General features: G+C 39.7%; 1 protein-coding gene across 1 annotated transcript in view; it reads left to right on the top strand.

Moving 5' to 3' along the window:
* SERPINI1 (serpin family I member 1) overlaps positions 1–24,135 on the top strand; it is a 144,281-nt gene that overhangs the window by 68,797 nt on the left and 51,349 nt on the right. The window contains exons 2-3 of the mRNA XM_087725293.1: positions 14,283–14,550; positions 20,166–20,396. Coding sequence (XP_087581419.1) covers positions 14,301–14,550; positions 20,166–20,396 — 481 coding nt within the window. The 5' untranslated portion in view covers positions 14,283–14,300. The remainder of the gene's footprint in view (positions 1–14,282; positions 14,551–20,165; positions 20,397–24,135) is intronic.

The raw sequence follows: 24,135 nt of genomic DNA, 5'->3' as shown, positions 1-24,135 counted from the left end.
TTATTTGATATGGAAGATAGTTCACTCTTATTCTTTCGTTATACAGCCTGAAAAGAATAGCTTTCCAATGGCTACTGAATGATCTGACAAGATCATTCAATAGCCGCAGTGGCGCAGTGGCTAGAGTGCAGTACTGCAGGCTACTTCTGCTGATCACCGGCTGCCAGCAGCTTGGCAGATCGAATTTCACCAGGCTCAAGGTTGACTCAGCCTTCCATCCTTCTGAGATGGGTAAAATGAGGAGCCTGATTGTTGGGGAAAATATGCTGACTGTGTAAGTGGGCATTTGTGTATAGTTTTACACATGTTTTATAGCTTAGAGAGGGCTGTAAAGCACTATGAAGCGGTATATACCATATTTTTCAGACCATAAGATGCACCTTTTTTCCTCAAAAAAGAGGCTGAAAATCTGGGTGTGTCTTATACACTGAATACAGCATTTTTTGCCTTCTGAAGCCCCACCCCCTTCACCAAAATGGCCATGCATACCCTTATGGAGGCTTTCAGAGAGCTCCTGGGGGCTGGGGAGGGCAGAAATGAGCTATTAATGGATGTTTTTTGCCCCCCCCCCAAACTCTCAGCAGCACTCTATAAGCCTCCATAAGGCTATGCATGCAATCTTCTTGACAAAATCAGGCTCATTCGTGAACAACGGGCCATTTTTTGCTTGTTTTCCCCACCCCCACCCCACCCCCCAGGAGCAACACCCCCCCCAAGGCTATTCATGATTTTTTTAAAAAAAAAACGGGCCTGTTTTTGCAAAAAATGGGCCGTTTTGGGAGGTTTGCAGAGTACAAAAACGTTTTTTTCCATTTTGGAAAGCTCTTTAACTGATTGATGAGAATTACATTGATCAAGTGCTGTGCCAACAGAAACAAAGTCTTAGGTGCTGCAGATTGTGGGCGATTTCCTTCTCCAGCACATGGATAAATACACCTGGAAACATCTACCTACCTATCTACTCTCTCTCTCTCCCTACCTACCTATTTCTCTCTCTCTCTCTGTCTTTCTCTCTCTATCTACCTACGTACCTCCCTACTCTCTCTCTCTCCCTATCTACTGTATCTCTCTCTCTCTCTCTCTCTCCCTCTACATACCAACATATCTACACTCACTCACTCTCCCCCTACCTACCTACTGTATTTCTCTATCTCTCTATTTCTCTCTCTCTCTATCCCTTTATCTACCTACCTAACTAGTCTCTCTCTCTCTCTCTCTCTCTCTCTCTCTCTCTCTCTCTCTCTCTCTCTCTCTCTCTCTCTCTCTCTCTCTCTCTCTCTCTCTCTCTCTCTCTCTCTGTCTCTCTCTCTCTCCCTCCCTACCTACCTACCTACCTACCTACTGTACTTCTCTTTCTATCTCTCTCTATTCCTCTATCTAACCTATCTACTTTTTAAAAATTTGCTCTTCAAAACCTTGGTGCGTCTTATACTCCGAAAAATATGGTAAGTCTAAGTGTTATTGCTATTGCTATCTGATTGCACAACTAGAATGGGATTCAGATGTTCTGGTCAGAGTTATTTTATTTTCTTCAAATTATAACCGGCACAATTTATTTTATTTATTTTTATTTTACTTATTAGATTTGTTTGCTGCCCATCTCTCTTCAAGGTGATAATCATGAATGAATGAATGTGGATATCTATTTAAATTTCAATGATTTACTCTTATAAGCCTTGAAAAAAGTAATGATGGTTGGACCTCAGTTGTTTCTCTACATCTTCCCAAGAAAAATCTGAAATGACTTTTATGGCTATTCTACATAACAGAATAACAAAGTTGAAAGGGACCTTGGAGTTCTTCTAGCCCAACCCCCTCCTTAGGCAGGAAACCCTACACCATTTCAGACAAATGGTTCTCCAATTTCTTCATTAAAACTTGCAGTGTTGGAGCATTCACAACTTCTGGAGGCAATTCGTTCCATTGATTAATGGTTCTAATTATCAGGAAATGTCTCCTTAGTTCTAGGTTGGTTCTCTCCTTGATTCCAAAGGTGCTTTTTCAAACGGCAACTTGACTTTCTTTGTTTTTCTTTGAAAACATTTCTCTTCTCATCTAAAACCTTCTTCAGTTCTTCAGCAGAGCAAAATGTCTTGAAGGAAAAACGAAGAAGTCCAGTTGCCTTTTGAAACAGCACCTTTTGGAAAACCATGACCTGATTGATGGGTAATCTCCATAGACATTCTTTCCCTGATTAGTTTCCATCCATTGCTTCTTGTCCTGCCCTCAGGTGTTTCGGAGAATAGGTAATTAAGCCTTGAGCATCTTTCAATGTGAGGGAGGACATTTTTGTTTTCATCCAGATGTAGCAAATAGCAAGCAAAAAACCATATTTGGCAGTACAGTTACTTGGACATCCTTAGCTGTTGTAAGAAATCATGCATCCTCTAGAAAGGATGGGATATATTAGGGGGTTAATAGGTTAGGAATTCTGAAGTTTTACAGAGAAAGTAACTGGATCAGTTCCCCAGGTTGTGACCAAGTCAAGAAAGCATAGAGAAGACTCCCTTATTTATTGCCACGATAGGAGGGTTGAAGGAAAAGTAATACCTCTAATGTTATAAGTCATCAAACTATGGAAATTTGCAATTTAATACACCACTTTCATGCAAAAGGTGCTCTGATGAGTTTTTTGATACCTGTTTAGTTGGTAAAAAGTGGTTGTGAGAAACAGTTCTCTTGCTATAATTCATGAAATGAAACCCTGTGATATGTATCAAGGCACTTTAAGCAACATGCCATGATTGAATATTTGACTACTGAAGGAACTCTTCCAATTGAAATTCACCACTGAATGCAGGGCATTTGTAGTGTTGATTGGCTTGGGATGAGTACTGGGTATTGCTGGGCCAAGTAAATAAATAAATAATGAATAAATAAATAAATAAATAAGGGTAGTGAATGGGGCAGAGCTGATTTGCGTGATCAAGAACAAAGTGGATGGCTTGTGACAGCAACTGATTAATTTCACACGAGAAAAGTTGATGAAGTGATTAAGGACAATCAGTGGATCACTCAAAGGGAAATTGCTGTCAAGCTTGGCATCTCGCAGGAATGTGTGGGTCACATAATTGATGTTCTTCAATACTAAAAAGTTTGTTCAAGATGAGTTCCTTTCATGCAGAAGAGATGAAAGCTTCAAGAGTTGAAACTTGCCAGCAACTGTCATGCTAGGAAAATGAAGGGGAGGAATTTCTTCACAACATTGTGACAGACAACAAAATATGGACTCATTGTTATGACCAGTGGTGGGTTACCAATATTGTTACTACTGGTCCGGGCGCACTCTCCCATGCACAAGCGTCCAGGTGGGTGGGCGGAGCCTCTTGCCACCACTACTACCAGTTCAGCTGATCTGGGCCAAACCAGAAGCAACCCACCTCTGATTACGACCCAGAAATGAAATGAAATGCCAGTCCATGGAATGTTTCGATACTTGGATGAGTGACAAAAGGTCTCAGTTTTAATAAAATAGCAATAGCAATAGCAGTAGACTTATATACCGCTTCATAGGCCTTTCAGGCCTCTCTAAGCGGTTTACAGAGAGTCAGCATATTGCCCCCAACAATCTGGGTCCTCATTTTACCCACCTCGGAAGGATGGAAGGCTGAGTCAACCCTGAGCCGGTGAGATTTGAACCGCTGACCTGCTGATCTAGCAGTAGCCTGCAGTGCTGCATTTTAACCACTGCGCCACCTTGGCTCTTAGAACTTGATCCAGTTGCCATGATTTAACCGTTTTAGATGCAGTCCATAGAATATTATCACACAGCTTTGCCTGTAAGGCGGCGGGGAGGGATCAAAATACAAAATTCCATGGTTGCATTCTTTGGGATGCAACTGATATTATTCACATGGATTTCCTTGAAACTGGCAGTGTTATCAATTCAGAGTGCTAGAGAGCATGTCTCAGAACACTGAAACAAAGATTCGTCAGATATTTTGAAGCAAAAGAGGGGAAATGCTGCAACATGACAATGCTTAGATGTCATCTGACAAACCACTCAGGAAGCAATTGAGCAGTTGGCTTTCACTGCCTTACCCAATTGTACCATACAATCCAGATCTGGTTTTGTGTGACTTCCATGTTTTCCCAAAATTAAAGGGAAACAGTAGGCATCTGCTTGACTTAAATAAACAGACAGCAAGGTGAATCAGATCTGGTTGAACAGACAGTGTGGTGGGTTCTTTTGCTTAGGTTTTTGCTGTTGTTTTTCTGACAGCTTTAAAAAACTTGTCCATTATAGCAGAAATATGTACGGAATAGTGGTAATGTCAGATCCCTAAAAGTGATACTGCCATTCAATTGGGAGGAGGGGAGCCTCGGAGTTAAATTATTAGTTACATCTGAAACAACTGAGTTTTACAACTTTACAACTGGTTTCCTGTCACCGGGAGACTGAAGGTTCCAACATCTCTGGTGGGATGTTTATGATAGCCATGTGGGATATATAGCTTTGATGTCTAACTAGAGATAGCCATGGGAACGTGTGCTTTATTGACTCCCAGGGCAGAAGAGTTAAGGAAGCATCTTCACACTTGTGTATTGGTCAGAATCTGCATTCGGACAAAGGGGAGGGGTCATTATCAGCTTAATCCCATTTGCATAGCCTAAAGGTTTTCAGATGCTGCTTTGCTTCTAATGGTTTCCATCCTGCTTGATTAAAGGTTCTTTTTGAAATAATCCGTTTCTCAAGTTAGGAGAGGAGCCATTACAGGTAATTGAGAACCAAATATAGGTAGCAGAAGAGCCCCTTTCAAGGATTGTTTTCCCGTTAAATTCCCCCATTTAAATGAAAATTAAGGAGCTGACAGTATTTTTCATTCAGACTTCATGCCATATGGCTTGGAAGTAATATATTGATTTATTAAATAACAAGTAGGTAGTCCTTGATAATATTTGACATAGTAATTGAAGATGCAACCTTGGTAATTCAACACAATTTTGAAAAACAGCTTTGGTTGTCCTGCAGAGATTACATTTTTAGTTGATGTGAGTATAACAACATTACTCGATTTAATGACTTCTACATGCCAACTCTATAATGTAAACCTCTTGAGTAAAAGGGAAACACATTTTCTGTACAATATTGAAAGGAATGTTTAAGAGCTCATGCATTTTTCTGACTCGGTTGCAATGTAAATTTTATCAGATAGTAGATATCATTGAGATTAAATGAGTACTTTTACATTCTGCATTTCCAGGTATCATTTTCTAAATGAACCCTAATTCTTATAAATCAAGGGTGAGAAGAAGCTGGCATCTCCCCACCCAACCCCAAAGTATGGCCTATTGGATTGCAAATTGTTTTACCACCCATCTTAAATACATCTCTGTTTGCAATCTCTTTTCCTGACTGCCTCTTTTCAGTGGGACTTGAACTCAGAGGTTCTAGTTCAGAGCCCATCTCACTGAACAATGGCGTATGGTCTTTGATGGCATTCTGTGCCAGGTGCCATAAATAATGTAGCTATCAGTACCTTAAAAAGTAAAGATTTGACTCTAGGCTATAGTGCTTATATTTGTTTCTTGACTGAGGGAGCCAAAGTTGTCTGAATTTCCTTAGTCACTTGGCCAGCATGCCTATATGCCAAAGGGACAAGCTGTTACCTTCCCACTGAAGTGGTACCTATTGATCTACTTGCATTTTCATGCTTTCAAACTGCTATGCGAGCAGGAGCTGGGGCAAATATCAGGAATCACCCTGGTGTGCAGAGCTTGGGTTTCAAACCCAGGTAGTCAGCTCTCCAGCTGACATGCTCCGTCTTTAACCGCTAACCATTATGCCCAAAAAAAGAACTCTAGCAACCAATAAAGTTTGACAATTACCTTAAAGCCTAAAACTGTGAACATTTTAATGTATCTAGATGTCCACAGGCCATTTTTCCCACAAAGAAAACTTGGTTGAAAACAAGAATATTTGGGAAGCATCTAAAAATGGGTTAATTGTGGTATCTTTCAGATATGGAAACAGAACATTTTAAAGGTAGGTGTCTTCCAAAAGAAAAGCAATGTCTGTTGCTGGTATATATGGTGGTCTACAATGTAGGTATTTCAAACAAATGTGGAAGAACAATGTTCCTTTTGATGATCGCACCATGGCTAGGAAATGCTGCTCCTGGCTCAAGGGACATAGTTTTAGGCATTTGGGTATTGTTGTTAGTTGAGAAGTTTTGTTCCCATGGACAACGTTCCTCCAGGCCTTCCTGTCCTCTACTATCCCCCGGTGACCATTTAAGGTCATGTCTACTGCTTCTGTGACTCCCATCAGCCACCTCATTCTCTGTCGTCCCCTTCTTCTTTTGCCCTCAATCTTTCCCACCATTAGGCTCTTCTCAAGGGAGTCCTTCCTTCTCATTAGGTCGCCAAAGTATTTGAGTTTCATCTTCAGGATCTGGCCTTCTAAAGAGCAGTCAAAGCAGTTGATCTCCTCTAGGACTGCCTAGTTTGATCGCCTTGCAGTCCAAGGGACTCGCAGGAGTCTTCTCCAGCACCACAGTTCAAGGGCCTCAATTCTTTGGCGCTCAGCCTTTCTTATGGTCCAACCTTCACAGCCATACATTGCAACTGGGGAAACCATAGCCTTGACTATACACACTTTTATTGGCAGGTGATGCCTCTGCTTTTTAGTATGCTGTCTAGATTTGCGATAGGTTTCCTCCCCAGGAGCAAGTGTCTTTTAATTTCTTGGCTGAAATCCCCATTTGTGGTGATTTTGGAGCTCAGGAAAATAAAATCTATCACTACCTCCATTTCTTCCCCATCTATTTGCCAGGAATTGAGAGGACCGGATGCCGTGAGTTTTCTTAATGTTGAGTTTCAAGCCAACATTTGCACTCTCCTCCTTCACCCACATCAAGAGGCTCTGTAGTGTCATATAAAGTATCATATAAAGTTTTTTTTTTATTATTATTCTCTCTGAGGTTTTAAAATAGCAGTGTTTTTAGCCACTAAATACTTTGTCTATTTGTTTGGTGCTTGCTTTTATTTTCTCTGCTGGGAATATCTATTGTACAAACTGTTGCATGGCATTGGCTGGGTGACATTAAGCCCTACAAGTAGTCCTTGACTTACAAGTTCATTTAGTGACCGTTCGAAGTTACAACGGCACTTTAAAAAGTTACTTATTACCGTTTTTCACAGTTATGATCTTTGCAGCATTCCCATGTCGTGTGCTCAGATGCTTGGCCACTGGTTAATATTTATGACGGCTGTAGCATCCCGGCGTCCTGTGATCCTCTTTTGTGACCTTCTGACAAGTAAAGATAATGGGGAACCCGGATTCACTTAACAACCAGGTTACTAACTTATCAACTACGGTGATTCACTTAACAACTTTGGCAAGAAATGTCACAAACCAGGGCAAAACCCGCTTAACAAAGGTCTCGCTTAATAACAGAAATGTTGGTTGTAAGTCAAGGACTACCTGTACATAGGTTAACTATGGCTTATTGGATGAAACAGAAATGTCTGGCTTTCTGCAGCCTGCTAAATTAGAAACCATGATCTCCAAACTAGAAAAAAACAGATTCATGCATATGATGCTAACAACAAAATCCACTTCATTATTTATTGCAGCCAAAGTGCTTTTTTATTATATTATATTATTATTTTCCATTGTAAACCATCAGCGGAATGGTATTGCTGAATGACATCTACGTATTATATATGAATAATGAAGGTTTTGTTAAGCCTAATTCACAAAGATTGGTACCGCTGAGGTAAAACCGTTCTCTCGACTGTGCAGCTCTAACAGGAAAATTTATTTTCAAATTGGCAAAGAAAAGCTCCCCACGAAGGTAAATCAGCTGTTAGGGGAGATGAGTCTTAGTATAGTTTCCATAATATGGTAGTTTCAACCATCCATTTATCCTGTCTGCAGCTTGAACTCGGATATGATTTAGGAATAGAATTCTGTTCTATTGTTTTTTTTTCTTTTTACTTCTTTTTTTTTTAAAAAGAAAACCTTTGGAAAAAGTGTTTAGTGTTATTGCTAAAATACACAGAACAGCCTATTTACTTGATGCTTCTTCACCTATAAAATGGGTTTAATAGCATTTAATTATACACTGCTCTGAGCTGCCACAATATTTAATTAGGTGATGTTTGTGGAACAGCCAGCTAATAAGATACACCATATAAATGTTAAGTATCATGATTGCAATAGGTCACTGGAGAGAAGAATACACATGTCCTGGTAAATAGGCATAAATGAACCATACCCCAAATTGAAGATACAGCAATCTCGGCACTTTCAGAACTACAATTTGGCCCAGATGTTTGGGGTATTGGAAACCTGTTGTGGCCCAGCAGGAGCCATTGGAGCTGCTGACAGACTCTGATAGTGAGGGGCTCTATGAGTTGGCTTTGGAAGATGTGGAGGACCCTGGGCAGGGTGCAGACTCCGAGCAGGGACCAGAGAGGCTGGTTGGCCACCAGGGGGCGCCTGAGGCATGGAGCACCAGTGAAAGCCAAAGGGAGTTTGTCCCTGATGTCAGGCCCTGGAGCAGTGGGGAGGAGCAAAGGGAGTTGGTCCTGGACGCCAGGCAGAGAAGGGCGGAGAAGCGCAGGCAGCAATTACGGAGACATAGAAGATAATCAGACCCAGGTGGTTGTGATTTGGCTCCTCCCAAAAGAGTATATAAGAAGAGACTTTGGGAGGAGACTTTTTGCAGGACACAACCATTATACTAAGCTGGAGAAGCTCTTATGTGTATCTCTTATCTGTGGGAGTCTGGGTTGCTGCCAAAGTCTTGTCTGTGAGTAATTACTGTGAATAAAGCATGGCTAACAGTAACCTTGTGTCGGTGTGACTCACCATATGGAGGGGGGTCAGAACAGAAACCTATCCATGAATTCTCCCCGTCCTCATTCTGCTATAGAGGAAAGAATGTGACTTTTAAGAACTTTTTGTGATGGGTAAGTATATCTTTGCAAAGAAATAAAATCCATTTGGTAGTGTCATGGAATAAATATCTTTCTAATATGTTTTGGTGCAGCCCCATCTTTCCATCTTTTCTGCTTTCTATTAGGATACATGCCCACAAAGATAGGCTAAAACTGGCAGAGATGCAAGTTTCGAGCTGCTACTGCCTGAATACCACATTAACTTAATAATTTATATATTTGTTATATTTCTGTTCTGCCTTTTGTTCAAGAGTTTAATGCAGTGTATATATGGCTCCTTCTTATTGGGTTCCCCCAAAAAACCCTACGTCAGTGATGGTGAACCTTTTCGGCAGTGAGTACCCAAATCAGAACGTCTGTACATGCATGCTGGTCTTCATGGATTCCTGAGCACCAGAAAACAGCTTTACAAATGGTAAAAATAATGGACTGTTATGGGGCCAAAAACGGCTGAAAAACAACCTGAAAATGGTCTGGAAAACAGTCTGAAAATTGTCTGAAAAACAGTCTGAAAATGGCCAAAAAAATGGCCAAAAAACAGGATGTTTTTCTGGCACCCACAAAGACAAGCTGGCAGGCGTGCATGTGCCAGAAGAGCAGCTGGCAAAGGCGCACTTGCCCACAGAGAGGGCTCTGCATTCCACCTCTGACATATTTGCCATAGATTTGCCATCACAGCCTTACCTGGTAGATTCCCCATAACAGCAATTTTGTGAGAGATACTGTCTGGTCCAACACTATCAAATGAACTTCCAGAATTGTGAGTGGACAAGACTCTGTATCTCCTTGCTTCTAGTACTGTGCCTTAGCCACCACACCACAATGTGGGAAGTCCTTGACCTACGACCGTTTGCTTAGTGACCACTTGAAGTTATGACTGACCCAATTTATGATCTGAATCTGAAGTTCATCTGAATCCAGCCAGTCACGTAGCAACTCAGCAACGTGTCTGCATTTACGATTGTTTGCAGCACCTGTGATCATGGGACCATGTTTTACAAGAGTTGTGCCGGAAATAGGCATCTCCAGTTTGGTTCATTTTATGACTGCAGCATTCACTTTTTTGACCATGGCATTTGGTTTACGACCGCCACAGAAAAGGTTGCAAAGTTCAGATCAGTCATGTGACTGTAGCTCTCTTATTCAGCTAGACCAGAGGTGTGAGACTCGCAGCCCGCGGGCCAGATATGACACACTCTGACCACGCCCACCTCCGTTTTAGCAAAGAGAAAAAAGTTGCAATACGTCACATTAACGACAACGCGACACCACGAGTTTGGCACCCCGATATAGACCTAGTTTGTATTTTATTCACTTAGACCCAATTTTGGGGGGCTCTTTCCATTAATTATCCTTCTTTCAGTCGGTTCTAATATCCCATTTTATTTTATGTATTATTATTATATCCCACTAAACTAACCAAGGACGTTGATACCATAGGCTTTTCTTTTAAATTTGATGGACGAACAGACAGAAAAAAATTGAACTTTTTTCCTTCTTATACAATATCTCTGTCAAGGTTTCAAATGCCACCCAAAGGTAAATCAAAGTCCAAGGCAAAGTATTGCTCAAAGTTCCAATTTAAGAGAGACATGTTGGCACATCTGGGAAAACCCGAATCTGAAAGCTTCCCGGTTTTCCCCACCCAGTTGAAATTTCAAGATCTTGCCCCCACACCCATAAGTCCATCACATGGTCCAATCTTCCACTACCATGCTGGCAGTTCTACCTCTCCAGTTCTGGTCAGGTGCAGAAGTGCAGAGACAAAGGATGACTTTGGCTTTCTAGAAAGAATTTTGTTATGGCTACATAGCATCTAACTCTCCCCCCCCCTCCCATTTTCCCACAATAGAAAATGCATAGTAGAATAATAGAAAGTTGGCAGGCCAAAGATCCAAAAGAAAAGATAGTTTCAAGCCTTACAATGTCAACAGCAGTAAATCTTCTTTAGGTGCACAAATGGAAGAATAGCTGCTGAGATTAATGGAGTTGGCAGAGAATTGAATGCTTTGATTAAAGAAAAGATTTTCTCTAACTTTGTTTCTATTTGGAAACCACTTATGGGTTTTTTGCTTGAAACTGAGAGAAATGCAACTTTAACCTTGGCATTTGATGATTAGATTTATTTATGATTATAGCAGTACTGTGTGTTATGACTTATTCTAATTCAAAAGATCATTGCATTTTATGCTTGTATCTGTACCGAAGCAATTCAAAAGTTATTCTTTTCTGTATAGCTTTTATTTCCTCCTTGTTTTCATCCCGTTTTCCTTTTTTTTCATGGTCCCTCCCCCCGTTTCCCTCTATCTTTTTTTTCTTTGCTATTTTGTATTTTACGAGGTTTTGGGAGGGAAATTTAATAAAGTTGCATATAAAAATAGTACAAGAGATACCTATTTCTATAAAATGAAAAGTCCTGGAATAGAATGATTTTAAAATGTCAGTAATAAAAAGTGCATATGACATAAGGACTATTCACAGAGGCTCTCTCTAGCATTCTTCCAACCATTTTATGAGACTATTCATTTCTTTTGGAAAAAATAATGCAGAAAATAGTTGTCTTGTATTTTGAAGACCTAAGGTGTGTGGTGTTTTTTTTTTAAGAACTACAAATTTAGTGGCTTGGAATCAACTCTGTTGATTTTCAAATGCTGCCCTGTGTGATGAGGAGCAGAAGTTAGAATTCCTACAAAATGTCATTCTGATCACCAAAGATGGACTTGATAGAGAAGAATGTCATTTCTTGCCGGAAGGCATTGCACAGAATTCTTTCCCGTCCAGTGAAGAAAATCTTTTTTTCAATCATATATGGAATATGATTCCCTGGGTGAACTTGTGAGACTAAGAGAATGAACTTTTCTCTCTTTCTGCTTATTCTGAAATAGTCTCTGTTCCCCATAGGCTGCTTTGGTATAGCCTATAACTCAACCAAGGAGAATTACCTTGCTGAAGGGGAATTCCATATTTTACTGTGCATGGTGGACCTGAGAAGCCCTGAGTGTTGTGGCCCACCAGTGGAGCTAGCAGAGAGATTCGGACAGTGAGGAGGTTGGGGAGGAACATGGGCCAGTCCTGGAGTCTGGGGAAGGCTCTGATGAGGAAATAAAAGAGGAGCAAAAGGGGAGTGGAGTTTGCAGGAGACAATTAGTTCACTAATTGGTTAGTGACTCCTTGCCAAATTCTGTAGATATCAGCCTGTCAGCTCTCCAAGCCAGATAAGGTCTGTGACCATAAATCCTCCTTTGAAAGACTTTGCTGGCTGTGAATGAGCAGAATTCGCTGTAAATTAATAAAAGGTTTTTTTGCCAGGACACGGAGTTTATTTTATACTCTTGGGAATCCTCAGTCAGAACACTGAGTCACCAATGAATTTTGTTCTCCTTGGGGTCCTGGGCCATCATGGTAGACCTTATTAGAATAACCCATATTATTCCTCTCCTCCCATCCTTTTCCCAGTGTACCATAACATCCATTCAGTGTTCCAGCTGCCATTGTAATGATGAAAAAAAGGGGAAATCTTATAACTATGTTCTCATCAAGCCCGGAGGACTTGAGTGCTGCCTTCTTAGCCCAGAAAAAGCAGGACAATCCCAGAAATTAGAGGAATTGCACTGCTGGTGCAACCTCGTCCTGGGCCCCACACTTGGAATCATCCAGTGCATGTGCAGTCAGCTGGGAGAGAGCGAGCAATCCAAGGTGGTACCACCCAGTGTCTAACCCTTTGGAAGTTTGATGGATGCCCACTGCTTCTGGAAGCTCCTCTGGCTAATGGGTTGGCTTTCACCTGGAATGTTTTCTCTGATTCAGGTCTCTCAAGATTTGATTTTGATTTTGTGCCCCTAAGGTACAGGTTATCTTTGCTGTGTTGATCAGCCAAGTTTTTTATTTGCAGCATTTGCCTCTATCCTGGCACTAGAATAGAATAGAATAGAATAGAATAGAATAGAATAGAATAGAATAGAATAGAATAGAATAGAATAACAGAGTCTGGAGGTCTTCTAGTCCAACCCCATGCCTAGACAGGAAACTCTATACCATTTCAGATTAATGGTTATCCAACATTTTCTTAAAAACTTCAAATGTTGGGGCATTCACAACTTCTGGAGGCAAGCTGTTCCACTGATTAATTGTTCTAGCTGTCAGGAAATTTCTCCTCAGTTCTAGGTTGCTTCTCTCCTTGATTAGTTTCAACCCATTGCTTCTTGTTCTACCTTCAGGTGCCTTGGAAAATAGTTTGACTCCCTCTTCTTTGTGGAAACCCCTGAGATATTGGAAGACTGCTATCATGTCTCCCCTAGTCCTTCCTTTCATTAAACTAAACATACCCAGTTCCTGCAACCGTTCTTTATATGTTTTAGCCTCCAGTCCCCTAAATATCTTTGTTGCTCTTCTCTGCACTCTTTCTAAAGTCCCCACATCGTTTTTTTACATCATGGCGACCAAAACTGAAAACAGTATTCCAAGTGTGGCCTTACCAAGGCATTATAAAGTGACATTAACACTTCACGTGATCTTGATTCTATCCCTTTGTTTATGCAGCCTAGAACCATGTAGGCTTTTTTGACAGCTGCTGCACCCTGCTGGCTCATATTTAAATGGTTGTCCACTAGGATTCCACGATCCCAACATATGCAGCTCTCATTGCCTCTTACTTTTATTATGTTGTGTATTATATTATTCCATGTTCTTTGGTTCTAACTCCTCCCCAAAAAGTTGGGGGGGAAGTCACCATGTTTCCCCCTGAAGACAAGCAGAAAGCTAAAAACAAAGACAAGTGGGACAGCAAAAGTCTTAAGTCTTGCTTTGTAGCTAGAAGAGATGATGCTAATCTTTTCTTTAAGCTCTGTGGGTGATGGAAAAGTATTGTCCACTTTGGGGCAATATCCATTTTTTTATGACAAAATGGTAAGGAGAAACCAGGAGAGAAGCAACTTAGAACGAAGGAGAAATTTCCTGACAGTTAGAACAATTAATCAGTGGAACAGCTTGCCTCCAGAAGTTGTGAATGCTCCAACACTGGAAGTCTTTAAGAAGATGTTGGATAGCCATCTGTCTGAAACAGTATAGGGTTTCCTGCCTAGGCAGCGGGTTGGACTAGAAGTCCCTTCCAGCTCTGTTATTCTATTCTATTCCATTCTATTCTATTTTATTCTATTCTATTCTAACCTTTTTGGAGCCACTAGTTTGAACACAGTTTCTTTTTTTCTGAGTTCCATTTTTTGAGTGACTTTTTTTCCCTCAGTGGGGAGCTTTTTTTAAAATCCAGAAAAACATCCTTCCTTCACACTAGGCACATATTGATTTAATGATCCCACCAATCCATCATGTGTGCACAATGTAAGATTCATTTTCTTTCCTCCTTCTTTGCCTTGCAGATCTGAAACTCTTCGACCATGTTTGTTCTTGGACTCCTGTTGCTTCTTGTTTTGCACAGCGAAGCCTTCAGCACCAGTTTTCCTGATGAAACCATTGCAGATTTTTCTGTGAATGTTTACAATCAGCTGCGAGCTACAGGAGAAGATGAAAATATTATTTTCTCCCCGCTGGGAATAGCAATAACGATGGGGATGGTGGAGCTCGGTGCTCACGGTTCCACACTGAAAGAAATTCAGCACTCCATGGGCTATGAAGATTTGAAAAATGGTAACGTGCTTCAATAATACTTTTCAAGTCAATTAAAAAATAAGTCTAGGTACTTAATGTTTATGATGCATCTAATAGAAAGACAATATTTAGCTCAGGGTTGAACTATGGAATTCTTGGTGTTTTTTGAATTTGCTGAGGTTTCATTATCCAACTAGTAATACCATCAGTTCACTACTCTCTTTTCATGATTCTTTAATCCCTAAATTCCGACTGGATGGAGCTGAGCATTTACTGGCCAGATGCCCTTCCTGACGCCGCAGAAAGTTCACAGCAATTTTTTTTTCTTTGTGCCCTAGGAGAGAAACATCTGTCACTACCTAGGATTAAACACTCAACTTTCCGAATATCAGATGAACATCTTCACCACTACACTGCTCTATACCCCACACTGCTCTTTTGATGATATATATATCTATATCTATATCTATATCTATATCTATATCTATATCTATATCTATATCTATATCTATATCTATATCTATATCTATATCTATATCTATATATATATATATATATATATATATATATATATATATATATATATATATATATATAGATGATATTACCTACTAGGGTAATGAAATATCTGCAAGTACCGTATTTTTCTAAGACACACCTTTTCCCTCCAAAAAGAGACTGAAAATCTGGGTGTGTCAGATTTTACCAGCTGTGTATCTTATAACTGGTATTGCCCAGGTATTTATGGCCTTGATTGTATTTCCACCATTCAATTTAGATTTCAAAATTTTCCTAACTCTGTTGGTGTACTCTCCCCTGACAATAGTTTTTACTTCTCCATGCTTGATGTTATCCAACTGCAGAATGCCTAAATATTTCTAGGCTTCATTTTCCTTGCATTTAATTAGTTGGCCATTGGGCATTTCAATTATTATTGTTATTGTTATTATTAACAACAGAATTGTATCACAGCGGCCAGTTGTTTCGCTGCATTGATTACTAGTCGGGCCCCACCCAGTGGCCTAGGATGTCGTAATGTATTTTCGTAATATGCATGCAGATCCAAGCAGTGCGGCCTTTTGCATTTGACTGATGGTGATTTTGTCAATTTTTAACTGTTTTAAATGTAATTCCATTGCTTTTGGAATAGCACCCAGTGTGCCAATTACCACTGGAATTACCACTGCTGGTTTGTGCCATAATTGTTGAATTTCGATTTTTAAGTCCTGGTATTTTGCTATTTTTTCATATTCCTTCTGGTCGACCCTGCTATCACCTGGTATTGCGATGTCTATGATTGTAACCTTTTTTTTCTTTTCTTTTCTTCTTCTTCTTATTATTATTATTATTCTGAACAGGAGTGATGATCTGTTTAGGTGAATCTTCATATTGCTAGAAATGTGATCTTTTGCATAGGAAGATGTGACCCTAATATTAAAAGAGAAAATGATATTTAGTTTAATGTATGTTCTGTGACAATCTTTTGTTTGTCTATGTTGCATCTGTTGACATAAGCTGTTAGCTTGGACACAGAGCACATCTGACCCAGCAAATTACAGACATCCTAAATTCATATTCATAAACAGGTCTTGTTCACATACTTAGGAGGTCAGACACAATTTCTCTTTTTCCATTGAAAATAGAGAAGAAGTTTACTCATATGATGTCCTGAGGCAAAGCCAAGAAAAAAACACGGGGAGAAAAATAGAGGTACTAGATCTTAAAAAAGGAAAAGAACTGACATAATTCTCTTGAGTATCTGATTGATGGTTGGAATCGACAACTGGAAAATTCCAGGGAATCAAGAAAGGACTTTTCTTCTGAAAAGGAAATGCAAACAAATTTAATAAGAAAACTGTGCTATTATTTTGATCATCATTTGTCCTACATTCATGTTCAGAAAATAGCCTTCAGTGGAGAGGGAAATAATAATTGACAGTGCCATATAAAATTGTAAGTTTTATTTTAAACACACACACACACACACACACACCTTTATGCAAAAAAAAACGTAGCTCAGGTATATCTGTGTCACACACCAGGAATAGAGGTAGTTAATATTATAAAAATCCAGTGTTTACAGCTAGAGTAAACATCATTAGTATAACTTTTCAAGAAAACCTTAAAGGAGCAAAGTAGAAATTTATAGAATAATATAGCAAATTTTAAACAGCTGGAAGATCTGAATAAATATTTATCATAAGTAGTTGGAGAGTTCCAATTAAAAGCAGGAAACCTAAAGGCAGATAAGTATGTTTATAAAAACTGATGATTGTCAGATCAAGCATGTTGCTTCTATTAGCTAGTCATGTTTTCCCTTGTAGACAGATACTTTGCCTATATATTTCTGTTTTAAAAAAAAGGAGACAAGAAGAAAGCAAATACAGAAATAGGTATCACAATGAGAAAATGTGATACCCGACTTGTAATAATATAAAAGCATCCCAAATTACAACTATTATTTCTACTAAATTCATTTTGTATTATTTTTTGAAAGTATTGCTTTACTTAAATAGATTTAAGATTAGGGATGGGAGGAAATTAGCAATCATGAACATTTTTAAAAGCAAAAGCCAACACAGTTCTAGGCTGCATAAACAGAGGGATAGAATCAAGATCACATGAAGTGTTAATACCACTTTATAATGCCTTGGTAAGGCCACACTTGGAATACTGCATCCAGTTTTGGTTGCCACGAAGTAGAAAAGATGTGGAGACTCTAGAAAGAGTGCAGAGAAAAGCAACAAAGATGATTAGGGGACTGGAGGCTAAAACATAAGGAACGGTTGCAGGAACTGGGTATGTCTAGTTTAATAGAAAGAAGGACTAGGGGAGACATGATAGCAGTGTTCCAATATCTCAGGGGTTGCCACAAAGAAGAGGGAGTCAAACTATTCTCCAAGGCACCTGAGGGTAGAACAAGAAGCAATGGGTGGAAACTAATCAAGGAGAGAAGCAACTTAGAACTAAGGAGAAATTTCCTGACAGTTAGAACAATTAATCAGTGAAACAGCTTGCCTCCAGAAGTTGTGAATGCCCCAACACTGGAAGTCCTTAAGAAGATGTTGGATAGCCATTTGTCTGAAACGGTATAGGGTTTCCTGCTTAGGCAGGGGGTTGAATTAGAAGACCTCCAAGGTCCCTTCCAACTCTCCTATTGTATTGTATTGTATTGTATTGTATATAAATAAAAGGCATCTAGAGAGGGGTTTTTTTCCAAGTCATATTACCCAGTAAAAAAAAAAAAAGACTAACAATTGAAACAGTTAACAATTAAAAAAAATTAAGAAAAAAATGTGGCTATATGTTGTTGTTTTTAAAAAGGACAAGACATCTCTTAAGTAAGATGGCTATCAGTTGTTAACATCTCAGTAGCAGTTGCATCCTATTGTATTCCAGGCCTCTGTGAATGACCAATGGGTAAAAGCTTATTCCTTCTAATTTAATATACACCAAATGAAAAGGATATAGATATTGAACCAGGGATGAAATGCTACCGGTTCAAACCGGTAGTAAAAAAAAAAATGCTACCGGTTCGGGCGAACTAGTATTTCCGATTATCAGCAGCTGTGACATGCAGTTTATATTATCTAGAATCATCGGATTTCCTGATTTCTAGCTAATTTACAGCTGATCATCGGAAATCGAAGGTCCTACGCATGCGCGGAGGTGGCACAGGCACTCTCACATCACCCGAACCAGTAGCAAAGATAAGTTGACTTCACCCCCTGCATTGAACTAACCAACATGAGAACATAATGGTGGCCTAGATAAAGTTTGGGGTCTGGTACGCTAACATTTCAGTGACTGAGTAATGACACATTAAACTCAATGGTTTGTAGTGAGATCCTAGCTGTATTTACAACAGACTAAGTCGGTATTTTCTAAACATAACTTGAGACCTGTATGTGTACAGAAGGTCACATTTAGAGAGAAACATTCTGCAGGGATAACTCACTTCTGTGAGAAAAAGTAAGCACCTCCGTCCTTTTATTTCTACTCAGGTGAATGCCTTTACTTCTTTAATGCGTCTTAACTTTGAATGACCAACTCTTAAGAGCTGAAGGAATTCATTGAAAGTCAAGAAGTATTTCTTTCATCTTTCCTGACAAGAAAATAATTTGATTCAGGCTGGGAGGAATTGTGTGATAACAATTTGCCCAATTTTAGGAAGACATGAGTTCAGTTTTAGGAAGTCAGAATTCAGTTTGATTCCCTCAAATTTTGGTGCACGTACACTTTGGGCTGATTAAAGATACACCAGGAGTGGGTCACAGACAACCATGAAACTCTTTTTTGCATCTCTAAAATGTGCAGCTTCTGGCCATTTTAAGATAGAAAGCAGATGAAAACAGGTTCGTATCACATATGTGTTATGTGGGCCCAATAACTTCTTGACTGTCAGCTTCCCTAAGATGTTATCTGCTATCCTTGTTCCATGGTGACCCTTACCATAGCGCATTTCAAACTAAATAGCCAATATCCAGGATCCAAATCTTGGCTTCGAAGAAGGAAGGAGTTGAGAGTGGAGAACACTGATTGCATGAAAAATAAACTGAACCAAACCCAGTCTAATAACATTCAGTTTGCCTGCTGAGAATTACCGTATTTTTCAGAGTATAAGACGCTCCGAAGTATAAGACACACTTGCTTTTGGGGAGGAAAACAAGGGAAAAAAATCTGCTTCTGCCTCCCAGCGATTTGTCTCCTTGCAACAAACAGCAAACAGTACAGATGATATACACTGTTTGTGGTGTTACATTTCACTTTCAGTTTAAGCGCGCCTCCCGATCATCATCTGTTTCAGGTTGCAGGGATTGCTATAGCCTATTGCAGCCTCCCCAAGCCCCATTTTCCCTGTTTGCTGCAAGGAGGTAAATTGCTGGGAGGCAGAGGCCAAAGGGTTGGGGGCGGTGGGTGGGTGGGTCTACATTCAGTGTATAAGACACACTCAAATTTTCACCCTCTTTTAGGGGGGAATAAGGTGCATTTTATACTCCGAAAAATACGGTACATAGATCTCTGTAGTGGTTTATATCACCTGGAATTTGTATTGGAGGAAAGGGTAAATGAGACAAATGAAAAAAACTCTGACAAAGGGATGATGACATGGCCAGTTGATGCCACCATCATGTCTTCTTGAATGCAAAGAATATTAATAATCAGGATGTTGACGCAAGAGCTGTAATCTGGAGTGCTATTTCCAGATTAGGCAGGCTCCAGAATGTACCCTGTGTGGAATTACATATTGTAAGCCTTAGAAAATTTAAGCTGACTTATTGGTGGAGAATTTGAATCTTTGGTCTATCCAACAACCAAGTGGTAGAAAACTGCTTTTAGTTTTAAAGGTCTTGGAAAGGAAGGAGGAAAATCATGGTGCACTTAATGATCACTTCCTGGCAATCCGATCAAAGAAGTCCATACTGAAGTGGAGTTTTGCCCGTAAAGCTCTTTGGAGTTTTTGTCTTCCTTGTTTCATCTCATTTTTCTCAAAGAAAGGTTAATTATATGAAGTATTTCTTAGTACCGGACTTCACTGAAATATCAGTGCTCATTAATCCTTTTTCCCTAGGAAGGCAGTGAGATGTGTTAAGCTCTCAATATATTTGCCAGTTCTGTCAGACCAATTTTAATCTCTTTTTCTTATTTTTCAGGTGAAGAATTTGCCTTCCTGAAAGATCTTTCTGACATGGCTGTTACTGAGGATAGCCATTACGTGATGAAGCTTGCCAGTTCCCTTTATGTGCAGAATGGATATCACGTTAGTGATAAATTTTTGCAGCTGCTGAAAAAGTACTTTAAAGCAGAAGTCGAAGTTGTGGATTTTAGTCAAAATATAGCTGTTGCGAGCTACATCAATAAATGGGTGGAGAACCGTACCAACAGTAGGTTCCTAATTATTTTCCAATTCTCAATGTCATGGGTTGTCATTGTATGCCATTTATTCCCAGACAGTGTTTACGCGCGCGCACACACACACACACACTCACACACACACTGAATTAAGAAAGTATTCAGACCCCCATCACTTGTGTCAATTTTGTTATGCTTCAGCCTGATACATACACACACACATCTTTACTGTATGTGTATATTTGTGTGTGTGTGTGTGTGTGTGTGTGTGTGTGTGTGTGTGTGTATCAGGCTGAAGCATAACAAAATCAACACAAGCGATGGGGACGAATACTTTCCTAAGTGGTGTGTGTGTGTGTAAATGGGTGGGTTGCTGCCGATTTTACTACCGGTTCACAACCCACGGACAATGCATGCATGTGCTGTTCAATGTAAATTGTTCTGCTCACGCACAGTCGCTAAAATCCAATATGGCAGCAACATCAGTGTCAGCGAAGGAACTGGTTTTGTGGCGTAGCAGGCCTAGATCACTGCCGTTTCTGTGACCCAGGCCTGAATTCCACTAACGGTTCTGCACTGTATTGTATGTATTCATCATCCTCATTTTAACCATTATCTGTCCACTACAGAATGAAGGCCTCTTCTGCATGTTTCTAAGCAATACGGTCCTGAACGTTCTTTTGCTAGTTGGGCCCACAATACTTGCTGATGTCGTCGATCCATTTTGTTTTCGGTCTCTTTTGTGGAAGCATGTGTCTTTTTGCGCCACTCTTAGCTTTTGTATCAATTGTGAGATTGATATATATGTATGTATGTATGTGTGTGTGTGTGTGTGTGTGTGTGTGTGTGTGTGTGTATATATATATATATATATTTAGTGTCACAACCCCTGGTAAGCCCCAGGGGTTCCGTCATCTGTCAATCGGCTCGTCACAAGAGTCCATCACGACAGAAACCCAATATTTTTACTGTTGCCTTTGTTATATTTGTGTTTTTTTATTTGTGCTGATAAATTTATTTATCAGCACAAATAAAAAACATATGTATGTATGTATGTATGTATGTATGTATGTAGTATTTGTGCTGATAAATAAATAAAGGGAGACTAGTATAGATCTATTTCAAGCTATTTAGCTCTCATCAGCTAGCCATACCCTAACTGTAACTGTAATGTATATGTATATGTATACATACACACACACACACACACACACACACACACACAGGGTTACTCCAAACATTTTAATTTTGTAAAATCCAGGGTTTGGGGCTCATTAATGAAAGAACATTGGAAGATGAGCACAATCTCCAGGACACCAGTGGCTTCTCTTCCTGTAATGAAAGAAGCAGCACTATGCTTGAAATGTACATCTGCCCATATGCACAATATGGATCCCGTGAAATCTGATATAGTTATTTAATTCATTGCTGTCAGTGCAGAATTCCAAACTCAGAATTATTATACTAAAAAGCATGCAAGCCATTCCCCTTGGAAACCCCGGGTCACAGACAATGCATTCTGATTGGAAGGATTTATTTCCAAATGTGTGCACAGCACCTGCTATGTTAGGTTAACAAGCCTCTCAAGGCTCTAACAGATGCAAGATGTCTCTTTCTCTTCCTTGAACAAATGTTGGCAGATTGAGTGCTAAAAGGCATGCTTTCTTTATTAGTACTTTACCAACCTTAAAGCCTAGAAAACGATGCCAAGCTATTGATAAAACTTTAAAACAATATTACTGAAAGATGGTTCAGTGGAACAATGCCATTAAGAGGAGATAGCAGTAGGTCTGTGGAAAAACACATGGTTTATATGCACAAGATTTCACATTCAGTTCCCAGCATTACAAAGGTTCCTGAATTCTTGGGAAATGATTACCTCTATATCTTAAATAGACCCTACATATCCATTGTTTATAAACCTTGGAATGTATTGTACTGCCTATAATCAATATTATAGCCAATGATGCGCTACCAGAAAGAGTGGAAACGTGGGTTTTAGAAACCACACAATTAGTGCAAACAGTGTTCAGCCAAGTAAATGAACTGTAGAATAGTTTGTGTAAGCAGAATCAGGCCTTAGCTGTGACATCCCCTGAAAAATAATCAAATTCAAGTTTCTGCAAGGGAAAGAATTTTGCATTTTTTAAAATAAGTCCCTTATACTGTATAGCTCAGTGGCCTGTTCAGAAATAGTAGCATTGGTAACTCTTCAAAAACAAAAGATGGACTGATGTTTAAAATATAAACAGCTGCAAAGTTGTCATTTTATCTTTAGATTGTAGGCTTTTTTATTTTTTTAAAGAAGCTATTTGTTTACTTGTTTTGCTGCAATTGTTTTTGTTTTTTTTAACAATCTGCAATGGAGCTTGGGAGCTCATAACTCCCATTCATGTTGTCAGTAACATAATCTGTTTAGGTGCATACTTATTTAAAAACCTATCCTCTGATTCCGTGCAGATGAGTTCTCAGCAGGTGTACATGCTGTTTACACCTCACCTTTCATCTGAGTCATTGACTCTCAGTCTAAGTACTTCCACCTTGCCGTATTAAAGTTTGCTAAGATTAGGGGACGTGAGGTGATTCTGAACACTTTTTAAATTAGGTTTTATCATAGTTATTAGTTCCTGGGATACAAAGCAATTGCTATCTCACTGGCAGCAAACTATATGATTATTTTGTTTAGCCATATATAAAATGTGATACAGTGACAAAAGAATAACTGTATCAGCACCCAGATTAGAATAGATAGTCTGTGCAGTCAGTCAAAGTTAGAACAGACCCATCCCTCTCCCCCCTCCCCCAAAAAGGCCACTTAATGATCCAGTTTTGATTGGGACCCCCCATGGCCTTGTTACCACTTTTAGGGCTTTGGGTAATTAGCCCACACTTGTGGCAATTGTAGTGTGCCCCCCACCCCAGTCAAGGGACCGCGATTTACAATATTTTTTCTAGAAACTGGCATTTCCTTCCCGCAAAACCCAACTCATAACAATAACAATAGCAATTAGACTTATATACTACTTCACGGTGCTTTACAGCCCTCTCTAAGTGGTTTACAGAGTCAGCCTCCTCTCCCCAACAATCTGGGTCCTCATTTTACCCACCTCAGAAGTATGGAAGGCTGAGTCAACCTTGAGCCTGGTGGGATTTGAACTGCCAAATTGCAAGCAGCCGGCAGGCAGCAGAAGTAGCCTGCGATACTGCACTCTAACCACTCATAGATTCACCTAACCAAGGTGCATAGCAAACAATGGGTTTGCTTAACAACTCTTGCTTTTGTTTAATGACCGCTATGAAAAAGGTCATAAAGTCAGGTCTGGTCACATGGTGTCCTCGTTTTATGGACCATCACAACTTAATGATCGTAACTCCTAGGCTCAATCACAATCATAACATGATGCCTGCCTGTATGATGTAACTTCAGGCCATGTAGTCAGTATATTCGTTCTGCTAAGGAAATTTCATAGTAAACTACTACTGTGAGGTTTTGAAGGGTCCTTGGTGATCTCTGAGCTATATTGTTTTCTTGCAGACATTTCATTACCTAAACTAGGTAACATCATCAGTGCTAGATTCCACATTTCAACTGAGCTACAGATATTCTCCTCTATTGGAATGAGGTTTTCATATGCAGGTGTTTATTCTTTTCCTGCAGTTATAGGCTGACGATATAGGAAATTTCTCTTAGTGGTGGGAGTGGATTTGAAGCTTCGAACCCACATACCTCATCTCCTTCGATACAAGGACCGGCGATACAAGGACAGGGGA

The sequence above is a fragment of the Thamnophis sirtalis genome, unplaced genomic scaffold, assembly GCF_051295495.1.
Source record: "Thamnophis sirtalis isolate CommonGarterSnake01/CBP01778 unplaced genomic scaffold, rThaSir2_p1.2 scaffold_11, whole genome shotgun sequence".
In the NCBI taxonomy this organism is placed as follows: domain Eukaryota; kingdom Metazoa; phylum Chordata; class Lepidosauria; order Squamata; family Natricidae; genus Thamnophis; species Thamnophis sirtalis.
This window is presented reverse-complemented; position numbering and strand designations above follow the sequence as displayed.